The 23,183-nt window shown below is 34.8% G+C and overlaps 2 protein-coding genes across 2 annotated transcripts; one reads left to right on the top strand and one right to left on the bottom strand.

Annotated features, from left to right (window-relative positions):
* Positions 1-5,001: 5,001 nt before the first annotated feature.
* Osi21 (Osiris 21) lies at positions 5,002-12,737 on the bottom strand. The gene is made up of 4 exons (XM_089631289.1): positions 12,355-12,737; positions 12,051-12,246; positions 9,006-9,225; positions 5,002-5,291 (listed from the first exon to the last, which is right to left on the bottom strand). The coding sequence occupies exons 1-4, from the start codon at positions 12,628-12,630 to the stop codon at positions 5,198-5,200; spliced, it is 786 nt and encodes a 261-aa protein (XP_089487415.1). The 5' UTR covers positions 12,631-12,737; the 3' UTR covers positions 5,002-5,197.
* Positions 12,738-16,984: 4,247 nt separating this feature from the next.
* LOC149424333 (putative RNA methyltransferase CG11342) lies at positions 16,985-21,982 on the top strand. Its single transcript, XM_089631287.1, has 2 exons — positions 16,985-17,294; positions 19,443-21,982. The coding sequence occupies exons 1-2, from the start codon at positions 17,292-17,294 to the stop codon at positions 20,172-20,174; spliced, it is 735 nt and encodes a 244-aa protein (XP_089487413.1). The 5' UTR covers positions 16,985-17,291; the 3' UTR covers positions 20,175-21,982.
* Positions 21,983-23,183: the final 1,201 nt, after the last annotated feature.

Raw genomic sequence — 23,183 nt, 5'->3', positions numbered from 1 at the left:
CAAACGAACATTTACATTTTTATTTATTTTTCGCAATAACTTTATTGAGTAAAACCTCAAATTGTAATATTTAAATATTGAAGACAATATTAGTGATTTCTAAACGAAAATCTGAAACAGAAAAATCAGAAAAGGAAACGGTCACATCTGGGACATGACCCCAGGACCCTTTGTCTTTCCTGGACAGTGCTCTACCATCTGAGCTAATGGGACCCTATTCCCCTCGGTCACTTTCAACTGTATCATACTTCGAATAAGAACTACTAACATTGTCTTCATTTTTTCACTGCACATTTTTACTGGCAACTATCTTTATGTATGATCACAAGATTCAACCCGAACTAAATGCAATCCAGACAGCGTCTTTTTAGATAAACCTATCTTATTTTTTATTTTTAATGTGCGACATCTGTTGACTTTTCTGCAAGTCTAGAATGAATATTTATTTTTCGGAATAACTTTATTGAGTAAAACCTCAAATTGTAATATTTAAATATTGAAGACAATATTTAAAAATTAACATTTTTATTTTTATAGATTATAGATTACCTAAAGTGCTATAACGCAGTGGTTAGTACCTAATACATGAGTATGAGAAACATATAACTAACTTGCTAAGTCAATGGTTACAGCTTATCTCGGTATATAAAGTTATACATATATTAGGAAATGCGTGTTCTAAAAATCTGTCCAAAATAATAACTTTTTCAGAGAAATACACGACTTATAGTGAGGAAAGAGAAAACTTTCCAATTTTGATGGCCCTTTTGCAAAGGATCACGGCCCGCCACTGCTCTCGTGCACAATTTCAGCAGTAACTACATTATCTGTTATATCCTACAATACGGATGGAGGTATTTTATCTAGCAATGGCAACCCTTTCCGTCGTATCTCATCCTAAAGCCGAACCATTGTTTGCCCGGGGGCGGACTGGGGAGGTCCCTATTGCTGACATGAGATTCTACATTGATAACTTGATCAATTATTTATATTATTTTTTATCATTTAAATACTTTTTCACTTTCCACTGTTAGGAGGATCGAAGATACTCCCAGTATCGCTTTGTTGAAAGACCACCATTGAGAATCTAAACGTTGCTTTTTGTTTACATTAACCCCACACAAGAGGCACTGAGGAAAATATTTTTCCTCAGGACATATGTCATCTTTTGGGATGCTGTGTGGGGGGTCTATTTTTAAGAAAAAGAAGGAGAGGAAGTTCTGGGAAGGTAAAGGGTATGATGGGTAACCTGTGACAGAGGTGTTGGTTATCACAATTATGAAATTTGCTTGAAATGGCTTTAGTCATTATTGGTGACCAGATCTAAATAACCAGGTGATCTACTTTCATCCTCACAACGTACCCAATTGGGGTTGCTATAGTCCCATTTGTTTTAAGCAGTTTTTTCAGCACTGGAGCAGTTGGGACTCTTGTACGGGAGTCGGTCCGGTCCAAAACCAATAATTAATTCGAACAGTGTGAAAGTTTTTCAAGTATTTAAAGTTAATTGTTCCACGAAAAAGAGGTTCTAAAATACTTTCGCTCGCTGTAATGAGCCCTGGAAACACTCATTATTTTCCATGTAAAATAATGAAGTTATGAATAGTATATGTATAGAGAAAAGAGACACACACACAACCCAATATATATTTAAATAGCGGTGCACGTTCTGTGGAAATGTGGAAAGATGTTCAACATTTCCTGTGTAGGTTTATTATACTCGGTACAAACTTTCTTCCGCAAAACAGAGATTCAAATAAATAGCGTCTGTTCACTTCTCGTAGCGTCTGTGTACATGGATGTGAAATTTCAAAAGCAAAACACGTATTCACCAAAATAACACACAGTTATTCGTCAAATTAAGCTTGTTAGTTCCTCCCCCAACCTCCTTCCCCTAACCGCTTCCTCCCCCAACCCCTTCCCCTCACTGCTTCCTACCCCCAGACCCCTCCCGCCCGACTCATCCGCTCGGAACAGGAAAGGGGAAAGCCTTCTCCGATATGCAAATATCGGTTTTGAATGTTAAACAAAAAGTTGTAGCGCAAAGTTAGTGGTAACGTGAGATTGCTTTAGCTTGCAATATAAATATATAGGTAGCTAAAAGGGTTTCCGTTAACTCATTACGTAGATACCTACGGTCAAAATAATATTTCAAGCAGGAATAATAATAGATTTTCAACTTTATGGAAGTAGAATAATTGCAAATTATTATAAGCAATAATAACTGGCCTGAAACACAAATATAAATTGAAAAAATCTTCCGAGAAAAAATAAAGGGAATTGAACCCACACCTTCTGACACCTTCACACCTGCCTGTCAGGTGCACCGAACCACTGTGCTACGTCGGCTTATTTTTGACCGTCAAAATAATTCAATAAATACTAGTATTTTACTCAACAATTATTGCTTTTTGAATTTACTTTTATCGGAAAGGTATTGTTAAATGCTAAATTTCTTACTAGTTGGCGTCAATATATATTATATTTTCATTTAATGGTGAAATATTTAGGCTTGTAAAATATCTTATTTTATTTTTTTAATAAAGGTAAATTTATGTTTACAAGACAAGATTTTATTCAAAGCACAAAGGATAGCAAATTGGAGTAATTACTGTTATTATTTTTTTACTCACTTTCACTTTTTTATCTGTACTGCACTGCTGTAAATCAGGATATGCAAAGCAGTATATTTAAAAAAACATAATATTTAATATATAAATAACGTTGATTTAATAAAATAATACACCCCCCATACATACATACTTCATACTTATTATTTTAATGTACTTTATATGTAATAAACCACCACGGGCACATGCCTAGCTTGGAGGCCAAACATTCTTAATGACTGTAATAAACAATGTACTGAATAATTAAAAATTAAAAATACAAGTATATACATCTGAACATATTTATATATTTTTCATCTAGGTATGAAAAATATATAAATATATATTTATTTTATTCTCCTACATATGTGTATATATATATATCTCAGTGTGATAGGGTTAAATAGTATATATTATATGAAATTATTATGATGTTGTAAATAATAAATAAACATGTTAAAAAATATGTTTGAGAAATATGTAGTTAAGACTCCTTAACCGTGAGCTCAGACGTCGCGAACCTTTTTCTGACTAAATTTTACAGAAACTATAAAATTCTTCATTCATTGCAATTGACTTTTGACTATTAGGTCGAGACAGCCAATTAACATTGCGTACTCTTGCCTGAAATCTTATTCGGCATTCTATTTGATTTTGAATTTACACTGGGATAACGAATTTCTGAATTTGCGAGCAGCAAAACCAATGAATGGTCAGATGTTTGGATGAAGCAACACGCCCACTTCGCATTTCTTGTGTTCTTCTTTATTCTAAGACTCCAACGCATCGGTATTCTTGTGTGTAGATAAAACATACATTGGTAATCTTGTGTGTTAATAATAAATACATTGGTAATCTTATTTGTGAATAATACATACATTAGTAATCTTGTGTGTGAATAATACAAACATTGGTAATCTTGTGTGTGAATAATCCATACATTGGTAATCTTGTATATATGTATAATAAAGCCACCCATCAATAAATATCCGTTCAGTATTTGGAGTGAAAAATAGCACACACGCAGAAAATGATTATTACTAATTTATTAAGAATCTCTTCAAATTATTGGTAATCCGGTTAAAAATATGATTGCAGGCCATCAACGAAGGTTTCCATAAAAACTTTTAGTAATATACGAATGTATTTTAACGATTTCGGAACACGTGTTTATAAAAATCCTAGTATTTTCGCATTTCTAGTATTTTCGCATAAACGTAATTATTTCGTCTTTATTGGATGAAAGATTAGATCAATTCCTCGGTAGGCAAAGTCCTCCATCACGACACAAGCAACATTTTCCGCTTACTGTGTAGTAGTTGTAGGAGATTTTCAAATATTATCAGGTAACCCGGGAATGTCGTTCTTTAAAAAATATCTAGGCAGGTGCATTAATACGTGTTCCGATATTTATTAGGAATATACTAAAAGTTTATCAGGAAACGACCTGCAATCCCATTTTTTACCGGATTACCAATAATTTTAAGATATTCTTAACAAATTAGCAATCGCGAGAAGTGGTAGAGCCTTATTCAACAGGGTAATTGTTGTGGGGGTCACGATCCTCAGCCACGAGGCCACGGATAAAGAAGAATTTGATAAGTGAATACGAAAGATGTGAAACTGAAGAAACACAATAGATTGTTGATTGGCATCCATTATAAAAAGTGCATTGTGGAGCACCTGCATAAGATAATGTATAATGTAATGTAATGTGTTCTCGCCGAGAGATGTGCGTGATGAGGTGCATATCGTTGTCTCGGTGGTCAGTGACAGCGGTAAGTAGTCCACTGCACATTCCTCATGCTTAGTTCACATCTCATGAACCGATTTCCAATGTTAACGCTCTGAATAAGAGAATCAACATGCTTTGTTTTGTGAAATTTAATACAAGAATCATCCGTATTATTATCTGTTTCTCTATTCTGACGTATCGATTTTACATTTTCCATTCGTCATGTTCGATTAACCACTATTAGAGTATTAATTTGATTACGTAGAGCAAGTAGACTTTTTACACAGATTCGTTAAGAGTTTTCCGAAAGTTTGATGTTAATGCGAATGTAGGTACAAATTTAAAATCGCAGCAAAATTATTTAGGCAAGTGGTAGTAGTGGTGGATCTAGGAAAGACATATTTACTTTTAATGGGAAAGAAATAATACTGACTGCATTCTGGTCATCGAAAGAATTTTGATTATTATAATATTTTTCCAGTTTAAATAATGAGTTTTGAGAATCATTTTTTCAAATAAAATTTGAATTCAAAATAATCAATTTGGTAATATTTTTTTACATTTCATTAAGAGACAAAATAAAACTCCAATATTTCTTCATTTTTTTAATAAAAAGACATAAATAATATACAACAGAAATAAATAAATAAATTAACTTAAAAGTAAAATACATCAGTTTGAAGCGGTCAGGAGTATTTCATATTATGTATGTATTGATTTACAGCGCCTTGGTCGATATGATGTATCGATACGCGGCTCTTCCGATATCAGATCTGAATCCGATCTCTTGATGGTGGCGAAGTCTGTTGCTGATGAGATGGTGGAGATGATGGACAGATGGACCATTCCCCGCTCAGACTGCGCTCGTGGCAGACATGGACTGGTCATAGTATCGGTAGGGGTCCGCGGTAGCAGCCTTTGATGGCCGGACCACGTAGTAATTCCGCCTGAAAATATCATTTTATACCTTTAATAATTGACTCTTACCGAGCTACGACCAAACTGTACGGACTAACAAAGCGGTAAAACCAATGAAGATGCAATTTAGTTATCTACTGCAACTTCATTTCGTGTTTAATTCAAAGCGAAACCAATTAATAATTTCGTTTTTCTAGAGAAGCAAATCACTGTTTGATTTGACCATATGTGTGTTATAATCAGAGTAAAAAAATACCTATCACTTTTTGCGCGTAAATTAGTTGTGTTATGCAAAGCGATAATCATTATATAACACTATTTTCCAATTATTGTACTAGGTACATTACACTACTTATTTTATAAGTAACATTTTCATTTCATATTATGTCAATTTATCGTTTCACATAATCATTAGAAGCGTTTTTTTCGGGTCAGATCTTTCAATAAAGTTATTTATCAAAAGCAAAAAAATGGGCCAAAAATATGGGTCAAAGGTTTAAGGAAGGCTCTAAGAACTTGTCGAGGCTTTCATGAAAAAATTCTATGAGATGTGTTTAAAATAAATTTATTTCAGTCATAAAATACGTTTTTAAGCGCAAGTGGCTCATTACGTAATCCGCTGGAGCGATTTTTGGAATTTTATGGCAAATTTGCAAAAACGTTTAGAGTGATCGCTTGTCATAATGTGTCAAATTTATAGAACATAAAAATATGGGATAAACGGCGAAATCTGGGTGGATTAATTGGCTTCAAACTGAAGTAAGAAGTTCATATGTTTCGGTACTAATATTTTGAGGAATGATATTATTTACATAATATGGTAAATGTAAATTTATGTATGTACATATATATTTTTTTTATTAAAGAACAAGACAAAAATCTCTGGGTTACGAATAACCTACCAATATTTTAAATTCTCCTACTACCACCACCGTAAGTGGAAAATATTGCTTGTGGTGTGATGGAGGACTTAGCCAGTCGAGGAATTGAACACACCACGCTTGGGTGGGAGCCAAAAGCGAGGTCAACTCAGCCATCGACGGGTCGTCAGCCAATACAAACAATCGCTCGAGTGAATATTTTAATAGTTATACTAAATATAGAAAACATTGCGAGATGATTATGGTAGCAGGTAGTGCAATCACAAACACTCCTTACCTTACACCATGTGAGTTTATAAACACAAGAACAATGGTGGATCCATTCCACTATCCTCAGATGTTGGAATCTAGAGGATGGGATTCCCCAGTGAGGACATTTTCCAATTAACGTTTACCAAAATTAAGGAAATAGGAAAGTACTCACAGAATTAAGCATCCCCTTTCCCGCGTAGGTAGAGAATTTTTTTATATATGTTATTTTAGTACAGAAACATATTTGCCAAATAAAATTCTTTGGCTGCCAAACCAGGAAGAATTTTCCGTTTTGGGACAGTCAAATTTAAATACTTTTCATTCAAGTTTATTCCAATGTGGGTTTCAAGCAGAAATAATACCATTATTGGCATTATATTATACAATAACTTGTTGACGTGTACCCGACATTACTGGGGGTTATCCTTAGAAGATAGACGTATGCCATCCCGAACTTTTATGTAGGCCTTTTTAACGTATACAATTCTTTAGTACATTATCTGATGTATCTCATAAGGTTTAGCAATGTAGTATTTTTTACGACTTGATTACAAAACATCGACTTTTCTCTACTTTCTATAAATACATTACGAATTTATTAAATATATAAACCTTCCGGAAGAAATAAAAAGAAAATAAAATATATTTGAAAAGTACTTCAACATGATACAAAAGCAAATATAATATAAAATAAGCTCGCAAGTTTTAAAGAAAACTAAATACACCTACATTTTAAATTACAAACATAAAATTTATATTAGGTAATGAAGATAACCTAAAAGTAAATTGTTTTGTTTTAGAACAATATGATACCAAATTTTCATTTACATTTTTACTCCAAATAATGTGAGGAATCACTGGTTAAAGTAAATCCATCGCGTCCCTTAACACCCTGTATAATATCATAAAATTATTTGTGAAGTGTACATGTATATGAGTATTTGTGATTCTTAAGAAGTTTGGTTAGTGCCTAGTCGTTCCTTGATGAATAATTTGTTTGACTTTGTGACTTGCAGATGTTCATTTGATCATGAATAATAATTGACGGGTCGCCCGAATGCCAAAAGTCATATATAATCTAATAAACTAACCAAAAATATAGTATAAAGAACTAACGAAACTGAGTGAGGAGCGTGCTAAATATGTTATAATTGCGATTTTTATTAAAAAATTGAAACTTTGACATCTGGTAAAGACTAAAGAGAACGAGAAGTTTCTAGAGAGGTAGAAGACTTTGATGGTCCAGCCCATCGACCAAGTATTATCTAAATCAAAAATATACTTGATTAAAGAAAGCGTTTATCAAAACGAAAATGCATTATCTTGCAGTCAAAAGGAATTGCTTTTAACCTTTTGTAGGTCTGCATGGAGCAAAATTGTCTTTCAGTGTGTTTGTCTCAACGCTAGTGAACTTTGTGAAGATCATTATTTCAAAAACGAAAATAGGACTTTGTCATTAACAATTTAATTAGCTTAGAATATCAAAAAAAAATACATACATTATTTATAGCTGCAAGGCTGCGTATCGATAAGAGTAACAATTGATAAAAAAAATCTAAGATTTCTTTCTAGTAAAATTTCTACGTCACGCATCAAATTATGACACTTCCCACAAAATGAACGAACTTCACTGGTATCGCGTACGTTTTTAGAAGCTTACATCGAGTTGGGTTAAGTTCATCTCTGTATCGTGTGTCGCGATTCTTTTCAGGCCGATAAATGAAAAATTTAAGTCATGAGGTTAGATCGATAACTTTGTGCTCTGTTTATATTGTAGGGAACTTGCATTCATAACTAGGCTTTCGAAGCGAGACATCGGTATTCGAAGAGAGTTGTATTATTAAACCATCCTAAGGTGGTGTTATTTTTGGATTGAAGTTGGTTATATTAGGGCTAGCAGAAGGTCGCGTGTTCAAATCCCGTCGTGCACAAGTAAATTTGACTTGATGAATTTGTGTTAATTGAAAATTAATTAATTTTAAATAATATATAGTACATAAACCTTCCAGAGTGAAAGTCCCTGGTGTAAGACCACCTTTCAGAATTGAAATGTTGCTTGAAATGGATTTTGCCGTTTTTGATGACCAGATCTGAATAGCCAGATACTCCTCCACCATCCTCTTCCCCATCTCCCTCCACTCCCCACTACCTTCAGCCTCACACCATACCCCAAATGGGAATACCATAGTCTCACTGGCTCCAGACGGTTGGGAGCAGTTGAGACTTTTGTGCGGTATTCACATAAAAAAAAAAAAACAATTTTATTATATATCGATGGCCAACTCTCTCAGGTTAACGGTTTTCAATCATCAAGCATTGCCTGTCTCAGCTTAATAGTTATCAATCATCAATCATCTACTGTCTCAGCTTAATGGTCAGCAATCATCAGTCATCACCTGTCTCAGCTAAATGGTTACAGATCATCAATCGTCGCCTGTCTCCGCTTAATAGTTAGTAATCATCGACTGTCTCAGCTTAATGGTCAGCAATCATCAATCATCACCTGTCTCAGCTAAATGGTTACAGATCATCAATCGTCGCCTGTCCCCGCTTAATAGTTAGTAATCATCGAGTGCCTCAGCTTAATGGTTATCAATCATCAATCGTCACCTGTTGTGTCCATCAGCGTGGACCTGGAAGGTGGTTTCCCCGTGTCCCCCATCGTGGCTGAAGAGCTTCTTGAGGGCGATGATTCCGGCGATGGTAAGGGCCACCTTGCTGGCGATCAGTGCCTTGCCGGCGATGGCGGCCAGGGTCTTCAGAGCTATGCCCCCCACCACGCTGACGGTGGTGATGATGCCCATCAGCAGGTAGGGAAGGACCTTCTTGCCTAGAAATTTATTTAATATAGAAAAAATATACATTTTAAGTTCTTCAATAATAGCAAAAATACTTTGTGGCGTCATTTTAAATTAAATTAAAATAACATGTTAAGAAAACTTTGGTTTTGTAACTTGTTGATATTTTTATTAAAAATAGTGGTGTAAATAGTTGAAGTTAAATCTGAAGAGTTTCATTGTTATCCCTCCTTCTGTTATATAAGTAATTTATGATAACGAGCAGAAGGTTGCAACGGAGCTATCAGCGGTATGTCTGTGGAAAAAAATCAAACAAACTCTTGTTCAAATATATCTTTACTAGTGAGAGTTTGTTTGTTCGAATCAGATTTTTCACTAGCTCCACACAGGATGCCCTGATGAAAACAATTTCCCTCAGGGCCTATGTCATCTTTAGGGATGCTATGCGGAGGATATTTTTGATAAAAAGGAGGTCCTCTGGATACGTCAGAAAGTCTCCGTCAACCAGTCTCTCATTAGATGTGCAATCGCATATGCCGCCAAGACCTAGGCAAATCTCACCCCATGAACCCGGGCACCCTTAAATGTAGCAAAGTACTTGGGGTGACCTATGACAGAGGTGTTTAATATCCCATAAATGGTTCCCGCGCGAAGGTACCCATTTCCGCCTCCCCAAATTGTGATGAAATACAAACAAAGCAGTTGAAATTTTGGATGTGAAATTTCTAAAAACAAACGGATTGCAATCTTTAAGGCAAAAGCTCTACCACAGACCACAGGACCACAGGACCACAGGACCACAGGTGGGAATGTTTTCCTTAGTCTAATGGCATTTCAATGGAATAAGCACCGAGAAACCAACATCATTTAACCCCTTGGCATCGGTGCGTAGTCGGAAAACATGAGAAGCGCGCCCAACATTTGAACACGGTTGACATTTGTCACATTAGAACAGGACTTGTTCTTGAGTTCAACAGCTCGGCTATGGAACGATTTGCTGGCCTCCGTGTTTCCTTCCTCCTAAAACATGTTCACCACTATCTCACCTCTAAAAGATCCCCTCACACAGCATCCCTAAAGATGACGTAGGCCCTTGGTATTTTTTTCCTCAGGCATCCTGTGTAGAGTTAATGTTAAAAAAAATAATAATAACTAACCATTACTCCATTTTCCCGCAAGGACAGGCAGTGAGTACAAACCGCCACACAATTCTGCCTCGGCACAAACTCCTAGCTTCATTCATATTAATACATTCTCATATGTTATTCAATTAAAGTGTAATTTCTAAAAATGGAAAAAACTTATTGGAAATCTAAACTCTACCACGATTAATCAAATCAACGTAAGATTGATCTAATAATGTAGATATATGTGTATTAGGGTGTATCGATTTTTAACTTTTTTTTTGTTTTCAAATTCCAAGTTGAGAAAAAGTTGCTACTAGGTACCACAACTTACCACAAAATTTTTTGGATTTTTATAAAAATGTTTAGGTCTCCCGCACAAGGCCTAAAGTTTTAATTTTTTTCAAAAAATATCCAATTTTTTCAAAATAAAATCGTAACTTTTGTGTTTATTCCAAGTTAAAAAAAAGGAATATTATGGCATAAAAATAAGTAAGAAACGATTTTTTTTTATAAAAAATGGATTTTAGGTCTCCCGCACAAGCCCCAAAGTTTGTTAATTTTGATGAAATTTTGTAATTTTGTGTATATATATGAACCATGTTTTTTTTTTTAAGTTTAAACCACCGGAATTAATTTTAATTTTCTTACAGAAGGCATAAAATGAGTTCAGAACACAAAAGTTACGATTTTTTTTTTAAATTTAATTTTTTTTTTATATTTTTTGAAAAAAATTAAAACTTTAAGCCTTGTGCGGGAGACCTAAACATTTTTTAAAAAATCCAAAACTTTTTGTGGTAAGTTGTGGTACCTAGTAGCAACTTTTTCTCAACTTGGAATTTGAAAACAAAAAAAAAGTTAAAAATCGATACACCCTAATGTGTATTCTTAGGCACATAGATATGCCGTATATTATAAACGATTATACGGTCGACTGAGCGCGTTGTGAAATTGGCTGATTTTCTAGAGAGAATACTGTTTTCTGAAGTTTGATTTCCTTTTGTGTTAAAATTACAAAACCGCTCACTTACTGAATTATTCAAAATATGTATTTTTTGTAGACATTTTAACAATTTTACAATTAACGGTATTATTAATACTAAAGTGTATTTATTTACCTAAATAAAAATTTAAATATTCGTATGTTCAAAGTCTTAAATCTCCGAAAGCTCTTCACCGATTGCTTTGAAATTTTGACACAAAGTTGCATACGCGTATTTTATGTAGATGTCACCGGTGACATTTTATGTAGATGTCACCGGTGACATTTTATGTAGATGTCACCGGTGACATTTTATGTAGATGTCACCGGTGACATTTTATATAGATGTCACCGGTGACATTTTATGTAGATGTCACCGGTGACATGTAAAAACATGTTTTATGAAAACAGCGCCATCTGTTGGACGTAAAATAAAAATGCGCTATTATTTCGCCATCTGCACAGACAGACTGAGCCACAGCAACAGCTACAGCTAGTTAGTAATAAGCACGATGCACGATATGTTTATCGCTCTTATTTTAAAAATTTTTAAGTAGATTATTTTATCTATAAATTCATTTCCCCATGGACATTGACATCATTGTTTTTAATACGAGGAGAATTATAACATTTTAACCAATAAATTATATTGTAGATGAAATCCGATATCTGCTGATCAACTGCGTATAAAATTCAATGCGTCCGCGAAAATAAATACATATTTAATAAACTGCCTTTCAATAAAACGTACTTTTGCCTCGTCCTTCGCTGGCCAGGTCCATGGTTAGAGTGTGTGTGTCGAACAATTGTTGAAACTTGTTTTTAAGTTGAGCGTCCAGTCTCTCCTCGGCGGTCATGGCTCCAAGTCCTCGGGGCTCGGTGTTCGTAGCCACCTGAGAGTCGTTCTGCTTCACCAGAATCAGGCCGTCGGCTAACTGGATCGAATCCTACATACAACAAATACAATGTTAATACAAGACGCACTACGGAATTTCTTTTGAAAAAACTGTATATTCGTTTATTGTTTTTTTTTGTTCTTTATCTTCTATGCCAACCTGTTCAATAGCTCTGCTCAAAGCATTCAGAGCTTTAGACTTCAGGCACTTGGTGATTTCTTGATGAGCGCTGCAATCATCGTAGACTTTTTGAAGAACAGCGAACTCGGCTGATGGCCACCAGGAGTCCTCATCAGCCCTTGCACTTTCTTCATTAACGTTCTCCTTTACCCTCGAAGCCTTCTTGCCAGAAGCCTTCCACTGATCCTGATGAGCATCAGAAATGGCGACCAAGCAAACAACCAAGATACAAGTAATCCGTTGTAAGGAGCACATGTTATTATATTATATATTATTACACACAGCACTCTAACTAATTAACGGCACGCTTGATGGAGAATGGATTGCAACTGGACTGCTAATGGTTGTGCGGCGGTATATATGCCCCCCACACCAGGTTCATCAAGTACTAACTCGCCAACTGGCTGAGGATATGTGAGCGTTAACTTTACTTGGGTATATCCGGTATTCTGCACTAATTGTTAACTTTACTCTTACATAACTGAACTTGAAATTCATTACAAGAAAGGTTTTCTAACGTGCTTTTCTCTTTGCAGAATGCCTTTGAAAATGTGGCTTCGTGTATAGAATCTGTGTTTTGATAGCATTGCGGGTGGCGTGGGGAGAGTGGCGTGTTTACGCCATCATCTGTGAAAAAATGCACCTCAATGAATGATGGATAATAATTGCGTGTATATTCGTAGCAAAAAAATAATTGGCTATCAACGGCATCAGTAGCGTTAACGTACATCAACAAATTGATTTAATTTGTGACAATTCATATCTCTCTAATTGAATGTGGAGCTGGCCCAATTGATAAATATTATTCAAGTTATGGAATATTATAATATTGTCGCTTAAAAGTAGCTTTCTTTCAAAGTACTCTTTTCGCATAAAAATATGAGTTTGAATCGTAGAAACGTTACACCACAGTTAACACTACGTCGAACACTTTATGCTTGGAATATAGATAGGATAGAATGTCAAGCCAAAATGGAGAGAAATGGAAACTGCACGTTACTGTTAGTCAATAGTGTGGATAAATCTGCAGATTACAATTGTGAGTTTGTATATATTCAGTCCTAGTATCCTCCTAGTTGGCCCATAACACACATTTAACACAAGAAATGCGATGTGGGATGTTTCGTGGTCCAAAAGTCTCCAATTTCCAATACAAAACTGCGTTTCATCATTATTATATAATTCAAATGGGATAGCGATTATACGATATCAGGAGAAAATGTATTATATTTGTCAGTGCCGACAATTGTTTCACTTCAAATCTGTATGGAAAGAATTTGTGGTGTGTGTATCTTTATCGAAAACTCTAAACGATCTTTTTTTTATTTTAAAGCACGAATAAATTACGTGTAACAATGAAGACCTTCGTTTTCGTTTATTTTGAACGCTAAAATATCTCATCCAGCCTCAAAGGCCAGTATTTCAGTAGCTTTTCGCCTATTTCCAAGCTTAAGCTTGTCAACTCAAGAAACCTACCCGATAGCAAAGACGCACGTAAATATCTCTCAAACTGAGCCTAAAAGCAATTGAGACACCGGCCCCAAATTGAGTATAAATATATGGTATTAATTCAGTATCAACCACATTAGAAAAATTTAAGATTTATAACAGCTCGAATAATTGAGCTTAATTTTTCAAATTTTCTGTCGGTAGCAGTACATATCGAATAATATTACTTAATAATTACACATGAAGCTAAAATGTGACCGAATCTTTTTCTGCTTCACAATTGAGAGTGGTTAATATTGAACGATTACATAAAACTTTTAAAAGGTCGTTATATGACTACGACGCCACTGGAAACTTTGAATATTAAATATTTGTTTGTAACTTATTTTCGCTAAACGAATCTATTGATTAAATTGGCTTTTACTCCGTTAATTATTGACTTTAAATAAATTAGCCACAACGACACCATCACGCCGCATGCCCATCGATATTGTTTGTCGATGCGCATGCCACATTAAAAGTAAAAGGCCATAAATTAAAATGAGACGATTATGCCGTAAGTATGATTTATGCACGACTAGTTCAAGGGAATAAACAAATCCATAATATATAGATCGACATACTCATATTTGTAATCAGGGGTCGATGTCGACAGGGCCGGTTTTAGTACTATCAGCGCCCTGGGCGAGATTTTTACGGCGCCCCCTAACTGCAATTCAATTCCATACGAAAAAAGGCAATGGGTATAATGGAATAACCGTTTATTAAAAAAAAAACTATTTATTTAAAAAAAACTTCACTTTTCTAGCCTTTCTATCGGCGAACTCTTTTATAAGGTTATCAAAATCGATATTTTCAGCAATTTCATTTTCGATTGACAAAGTTGCCAAGTTTGTCAATCTAGATTGTGATATTGTCGATCGCAGATAGGTTTTAATCAGCTTAAGCTTAGAAAAACTCCTCTCCCCACTAGCAACCGTTACAGGTATAATCAATAATATACGCAATACTATCCACACATTTGGATACAGTTCTTGTAGGTTGCGATCTTTGATAAAATTTAAAACATAAGCAGGGGTAACCACATTCTGATTAGGCAAAAAAGATTTCAGGCTTACGAGTTCATCACACAACATACAACCATCTATATCAGATTTAGAGTCTACAGTTAATTTCAATTGGAGATTACCACAGAGTTTGACAAGGTCGGGTTTATCCGGAATCTGTTTTATATTGTACAAAAAAGACCAAGATTTCACCAGCTTGACGCTTAACAAATCGAATTCTTGTTGTGGCTCTAAACACAGGTTCAATTTCTAGTTCTTCAGCCAATCCCTTCGCAGTTAAAATGGCGCTTTTAAAGCCAGTATTTCTATATTCTTCCAAGAAAGTGCAGCATTTTTTCAACATTTCTGTACATTTACTGATATCCATATCTGTTGATTGTAGAAATTTACTAACGACATTAATTTGAAAAAGTATGTCATACCAAACAACCAACGAAACTATGAAGCTGAAATCTTTTAACTGTTCGGCTAGAGTAGTAGCCTCATAAGAGACTTGAACATCAGTTTTCTGAGTTTCAATAGCCAAAGTAATTAAAGCGTCATGGATGGCACTAATTTGATAACGGACTGCTTTAACACTGTTTATTCTTGCTTCCCAACGTGTGTCACTGAGCTTTTTTATAGTACATAATCCCAAATGATCGGTTAGAATTTTCCATCGATGAACAGAAGCTGAAAACAATGTGAACAACCTCTGAAGTACCCCAAACAAAGTGACTGATTTTACGGATGACTTAGCGGCATCGCATAGTACGAGATTGTAGCTATGACAACCACAAGGTACATAAACAGCTAAGGGATTTATGTCCAGAATCCTCCTTTGAACCCCAATATTTTTCCTTTTCATATTCGCTCCGTTGTCATAACCCTGACCCCTACAGTCGTTCAATTCCAGTCCGTGTTTATTTTTTAAAACATCAATACTAACTTCAGTCAGTTTTTCACCAGTCGACTCATTTACAGGTATAAATTCTATGAAATGCTCTTTTACTGATACTTTATCGTCATCTGATGATAAATCAACAAATCGTATTGTCAGTGAAAGTTGTTCTACATGACTAATGTCCGGAGTACAGTCAGCTATAATGGAATAATATTTTGATTTCTTTGCGCGAGATATGATTTCTGACTTTATTTTTTCACCGATCAACTCTATTAATTCATTTTGAATGTCTTTTCGGCAGTAGTGGTCTGAAACATCACCCTTCATAGCTAATCGCAAGTGCTCCTGCATAACTGGATCAAATTTGGCTAGTAGTTGTACTAAGCCCAAGAACTTTCCGTTATTTGGCGTATATAGTTTGTCAGAAGTACCTCTGAACGCCATATTGTTTTCAGCTAAGTAAAGTGTAATATGCATCAATCTAGACAAAACATTATTCCATCTGGTAGTTTCCTCTCTAATCAAATGTTGCTCTTGGCAATCTATTGTTTTTCCTGTTTTTAATCGTAGTTCAGTATCAACCCATGAAAGGTAAAACTTCTTGTGTGAAGTGCTATTCTCATGATTTTTTAACATTTCAGACAAGTGTTTCCAGTTGTTATATCCTTCAGATACCAAACTCGAAGTTGAGCTACTATCAAATAGCTTGCAACAAAAACAATAAATTCGATCCTTAGAAACGGAGTATATTAACCAACGACGCTGAATTGTTTCATTGTTCGCTAGTTATTTCAATCGAAGGTTCCATTCTAGATTCTAGCGTTGCAAACATAACAATTTTTTCCTTATATTTAGGGAATTTACGAGTAAGTAGTTAAGTAGGCCTCGTTCAAAGAACGAGGGATATAAAGGGGCGCGCCGGGCGCCTGTGGCGCCCCTTTAAATCCGGCGCCCTGGGCGGTCGCCCAACCGCGCCCTACCCTAACGCCGCTACTGGATGTCGATAGTGCAGATTTCGTGGATACAAAAAAGTTCGTGGACTTAAAAATTAGCCCGTTCGTTTATCAATTTTCACCGTCCATAAAAGTAATAAGGACATGATTATTGACAATTATCTCATGTTGGCGTAGGGACTTTGCCAAGAAAAATAATGCATAAGTATCCAAGAAAGCATTCATTAGAAGAAAGTGAAGAAAAAAGATATAGGTTTTGTGAATAGTTTTTGAAAAAGCCGCCATAATGTTTATAACAGGACCCACACGATTTATAATACAACTAGGTTCCTTCTTTACCATCTTTACTTCAAAAGTCAAAACTGAACATAACACGTGTGACTTGTCACTTGTCATGTGACAGCTAGTTCAGTGGTAAATTCAGGGGTAAATTATACATAGTTGTGAACAAATTGACTTTATAAATATTACAATTTCAAATTAATAGTCTCAAAATTTGGTGTCGTGTCGATTTTGTACGATTTAGACCAAAATCTCTATAATTTAAAGTCGCTTTGACTGTAAATGGTAAATACTCTATTTTTATCCTTATCGTGTTGAATAAATAATATTGTATCTTACTCAAAACAACCTCTATTTGACAGATTGTTATATGATTCAAAAGAATAAGTCAAAACGTAATATTCATAAGATAAGTTTCATCCGAATAAATCATTTGTATGTTGGCGTTTTTAATACATTTAAACTTCCTATATGACTGCTTTGTTTTTATCCATTTTTCCAAGATAAATTCGAAAAGAACATTCGTAACTTCAGTATCACAGTATGAGTTTATTTTTGGATACTGGAAAGTAGCCTTGGTCTGGAAAGGCAATAATATTCAATTAGGAATGACTTAAGTTTATAAACCTCATTGATTTAACCATTGAATAAGATAATATCAACAACTGTCAATGAAAATATTAAATACACAGAAAGTAAAAAGGTCACTGACGCAATAGGGACACCACATTGCATATTTTCATTGAGAGTTGTTGATTAACTCTGTTTGTATTTCTTGACCTCGCATTAAAAAAAATTGTCATAAGCTGAGTATTATGCTCCTACCCATGAGAGCTCTGTTGTAACATATCTTTCTATTGCGTGCATTGTTTATGAGAAAGATGGAAAAGTTACAATGTAACTATCAGAGGTACGCCTATATTCTATTGGATTGAACCAAACCAACAACAATCAATATATATTTTGAAAATTTTACCATGTACAACACAGACATAGGAATTAATAGACGAGAAGATAAAGGCGAGGGGTAAAATCAACTGTTGAAGAACGAAGGGAGTGAAGATGACTGTGATTCGTCAATAAATCAATCTGACAGTAAATAGGCATCTCGCATTATAATATCACCATTTACTTCTTAAAAGTAAAATCTGCTTTGAATGAATAGACATTTTTACATGGGAGCGCAAATTACTCGCCACGTTATGAACAAATTTGCGAAGTCCAAATTCGGCAAAGTAAGGCAGCTTCTATATTCAGAGTCGTAGTTAGTTTCAGAGTATTTAGTTAAGACACTTTTATAAATGTTCATAATTTACTTCCCAGCAACCAACCAGCTTTGTGTTTCGCGTCCAGACGTTTCTCGATGTGATAGTAACAACTGATTCATATTATACGATGTGAATATGCTTAAAATAAAATAAAATAATGCTTATATATGGAATGTAATACGACAATTGGGTTTATTCTCTTTTTTCGCATCTATTTTTACCAGTTTTCATAGTACAAGTAAACATTTTGCCGTGTTATTTCGTAAAATGAACCGATGATGCCTCGACCATAGTTCGCACAAGAATGATGACGTCACGTTTTCAAATATCACTTGAGGCCGTACGCGAGCCCAGCCGGCTCAATGGAACCGGTATGGGGAGTGGGGATAATACGCTTTTAATCACTTAGGGCAGGTCTACTAATATTCATATGTCTATGATGTACAAGTATTCTGCAATTGGTTATCCAAAAATCAGACCTAAAGTCATAAAGCAAATGAAGTCATAGACATACTCATAATATTATTCTCTAGTTTATTTTTAATGTGAACACCGCGCAAGAGTCCCGACTGCTCTCAACCATCTGGAGCCATTGAGACATATTATTTTGAATTAATAAATTGTGAAATAACACAAATTAATCAAATAAAATTTACTTGTGCACGCTGGGATTTGAACCTGCGACTTTCGGCTTGCTAGTCGATAGCCTTATCCCTTGATCACGGAGGCCGTGAGACTAGATCAATGTTTCGAATTCTTTAACAAACATTTCATGTTCATAAGGAAAACATAACCTTTTTAAGATGTAATATTTGTGTAATTCATAAATAACTATTACGTAAAAGTAATCTGAAAATTCTTTTTGTTGTAGCCTGTACTGGTAAATGAGATAATACTGCACAAATAAGCAATGTATCAACAATAAATACATGCTGGAATAGATAATACGTAAATGACCAGCAAAATTTTTTTTTATCCTTTCTATCTGAATGCAGATGTCACCAAGACAAGACCATTTAGTTTTTTGCATAATATGGTTGCATTAACTCATTATATTGCGTTAGTAATATATTATGTTAGGTGACCACTCTTTATCCTCCATCCCCTTGTGATCATACATATTTTCGTGACACTCCTTATGAATATTACAATAATGTGATTTCAGGATAGCGTGGAAGAAGATCTGTCATTCAGGGGTAATGATCCTGGTGCCTCTCAATACGGAAACTTCATAAATTATTACCAATTTCATCCGCCAGACACAAGAATCAGAAGTCTACCGAATCACGTATGGAACCCACCGGGAAGTGACATTGATCGCTGTGTGGCTCTCGACATTGGGTGTAATTCGGGTGAACTCACCACGGAACTTCACTCTTTTCTGGGCCAGAATTCTACCTGGAAAAGTGTATCTCTTCTGGGGATAGATATTGACCCTACCCTCATCAACAGAGCAAATGGTTTGAAAAAAGAAGATGTTTCTTTTGAATGCCTCAATATAATGACAGAAGATGCAAATGAAAAACTTCAGTTCCATCTTGATAAAATTGGAAAAGAAAAGTTTGATGTGATCTTTTGCTTTTCTGTTACAATGTGGATTCACATGAACTTTGGAGATGAAGGACTAATCCGTTTTTTAAATTTTCTTTGTGAAAAGGGGAGATTATTAGTTATTGAACCCCAGCCGTGGAAGTGCTACCGAAATGCAGTCAGAAGGATGAAAAAATCAGCCAACGAACTGTTTCCTTTGTATGCTGGTTTAGAAATTCGTCACGATGTTGACTCACAAATAGAAAATATCATCCTTCGAAATAAATCGTTTATTAAAATTCACGAAACTTTTTCATCGGAATGGTCAAGAAAGCTATATTTTTTCAAACGAAAAGATACATCATAAAACATTAAATTTAGTAGCACAATGATTCTTGTAATACAAACGGACAATAAGATAGATCAATAGACTATTAAAAACCATTATGGCCTAGTGTAATCTTTAGTAATAGCTTTCTTTCTTTAGTAATAGTTGTAAACATAGCCTTAGACCAAGGCAGCATCACTGCCCATCAAAAATATTTAGAAGAATGTTTTATCATGGTGAATTCAATTCATTCACCTCAGCGAGATAGTACTCTTAGGCCTTTCTTCCACAAGAAAACACAAGTATCCAATAATGATGTTTTGTATTCATGTTGCAAACAGTCTGTACACGTCACTGCTGCAATCACGAGATCCGCGTCGCCAACACTTCACGGTGCAATCCTCAGCTATCGACGAGCGGGGAGGTGTTATAAAGACAAACCCATAGGCCCAGACATAGACCAATAGTAGTCAGCACGGCCGTGGAAAATTTTTGTTAGTACATAACAGCATTGCTTTATTGTTGGTGTTTAAATTGGGACATTATAGGTTTTGTCAGAACATTTTAAGTTTTGACGGTACAGAGGGCTCGATAAAGGTGACAGACGCGATATATCTGGAAGTATGGCAACCCTAGACACAAGTGACGATGGTACTATTAATTTTGATCATAATTATTTATTGCTCTGTGATGTTTAAAGTCTTGATGACATGAGTGGAAACTTCTTAGACCGGCTGGTCATGTGAGATTGGATTCACTATTGAGTTTACAAAATATCGGCAATGTATTCCTGTGTACAAACCTTCGTGCAGATGTATGGCGGTAGTTGCCAAGAGACTTGAATTGTCTAATATCGGATACTCAGGTATACCTGTGGAAGAAAGGGCCTGAGGTGGGGAGTGAGTTTTTTATCATTTAATTTTATAATATGTTTATACTTACGATACCTTTTATAGATTAAATAATAATAATCTTATTCATATTATGAATGTGAACGACATCAACCCATGCAAATAAAACTGTCAGAGGGTTTTGGTTATCGTCAAACATGTCTTGTAACACAAATCGCATATCGTCTATGTAAGTTGAATATGTACTTTCTTATCTTCCAGTTAAACCGCACAAAACAAAGAAATTGACCAATAGACTGCTCGTACTTGTTTGAAGTCAATACTGCGAATGAACCATCCCCAGTACCTAAGCGCAGGCAAAAGCGCGTATATGTACATATTCCTAAATAGTTTGTCCCTCCTAACCATTTTTACAAATGGTTCTTTCACGATATTGGACTTGCAATAAATAACCATTTATACTAAAAATACATTAAAACCAATTTAAAAAGTGGCGCACATGAAAACTTATCTTTCTCCTACGAATGACTTCACAAGAATATTTAAACTCAGATTGTGATGTCGATATTATAGGTAATATCCTAAAGCATCAATAAACTATTTGCAGATGTCCTTAGATGTCACGACATCACTACAACTTAGATATTTTCATTAATGTGACAGTGTTTGAATTTTAGCTGCGGACTGTCCAATGCGTCCATACTCCTTTGAGACTTTTTTCGTTTGGCCAAACCTTTCTGTCCATACTCGCTAGGTTAATATTTCAATGTTATAAAAGGTACCGGCTTTGCTTCGGTAAGCTGCTTGTCTTCTGTGATTATGTTTCCTCTGGATGGCAGCCGAATGATCACATTTCAGGAATTATTGTATTAATAACACTATCATTTTGTGATGTTATTTGCATTTACTAGCAGTTTTCACCATGCACAAAAGTATGTTAACAATACATTTATATTTTATAATGATTTTTTTTAATAAAATAGATAGTCAATTCAATATTCTATTTGTTTTGCCTTTATACCTTTTAAATACAAATAAGAAACCCATTTACAATTTAGTAATAAATACATATTCGAAATTTCAAGGTCTTAATGTAGTTTTCAGGCACAAAGGTTAAATTGTTTGTATGACAAAAATAATATCCTTTTTTCCAAATGTTTCTGGCTTTCACCCTTCAAGGGTCTTCTAGGCCATCATTTCATATTATGGAGAGAGGGAAGGTGAATTTATATATTAATTTTGATTAAATAGCAACAAAAATATGTGATCTAAAGTTCCTTCTATGGAAAAATATTTTTGCATGGGAAAAAAACAATAGAATTTCATAAAAAGTTACCATCATGTAAAATCACCTAACAAAGTTTATGCGCTTTCCCCCCGGACACCCTATATACTACCAGCTGCAGTTTGTGGGGTTGAAAAGTGTTAAGTATATATACCAACGTACCTAGTTAGCGGAAGATCAAATCAACGCGACAATATTAATGGCAGCAAAATAAACGGTGGTTATAATATTATATACGTGATATCAGTAATATTTCTTTTCGTCTCTCAAACACGGTCTTGCATTTTAACTTTTCAAATATTCACCCTAAAAGTATAACTTATGTCAAACTATAGTAATAATGAGCATTAAAACTATTATTAACTAGCTGTACCCCGCCACGTGTTGCTGTGGCTCAGTCTGTATGTGCAGATAGAGAAACAATTGCGCATGTTACTTTTACATTGAACAGACGGCTCTGTTTCTTTAAAAAAGTATGTTTTTACGTGTCGAAGGTGACATCTATATAATATCTTAATGTATAAAAATCGTGTATTACTGTGTTCGTACACGCTAATCTCTGAAACCGCACAACTGATGTCAATGAAATTTTGTGAATGTATTGTTGGTTCCAGCTTGAAAAATATGATAGTTTTCAACCCGATAGGTGGCGCTGTTGTTGAGATCAAAATACTTTATCATCAAAAAATACATACAACCACAAATTTTTATTTCTCTAAGTTAATTACCTATGTCAGACATCGAACTATGATAATTATGTGCATGTAACTATTAATTACACAAACAAGTTAACTACCTATGCAAACTATATTAATATCTACCTAATGTGCGTTAAACTATTAAACATTAACAAGTTATTTACTTGGCACACAAAAAAAGAGTGACCGTCAACTCCAAATAATTACTATTATA

Source organism: Hesperophylax consimilis, chromosome 4 (genome assembly GCF_061612785.1).
Source record: "Hesperophylax consimilis isolate HC1 chromosome 4, BYU_Hcon_1.0, whole genome shotgun sequence".
NCBI lineage: Eukaryota > Metazoa > Arthropoda > Insecta > Trichoptera > Limnephilidae > Hesperophylax > Hesperophylax consimilis.
Note: the sequence above shows the minus strand (reverse complement) of the source record. Positions and strands in the feature narration are given on the sequence as shown.

Coding starts and splice junctions, on each gene's coding strand:
- Osi21 (XM_089631289.1), bottom strand. CDS start 12,630: ATGTGCTCCTTACAACGGATTACTTGTATCTTGGTTGTTTGCTTGGTC. Junction 12,247..12,354: donor TGAGCAGAGCTATTGAACAG/GTTGGCATAGAA, acceptor TGTTGTATGTAG/GATTCGATCCAGTTAGCCGA. Junction 9,226..12,050: donor CAGCGAAGGACGAGGCAAAA/GTACGTTTTATT, acceptor ATAAATTTCTAG/GCAAGAAGGTCCTTCCCTAC.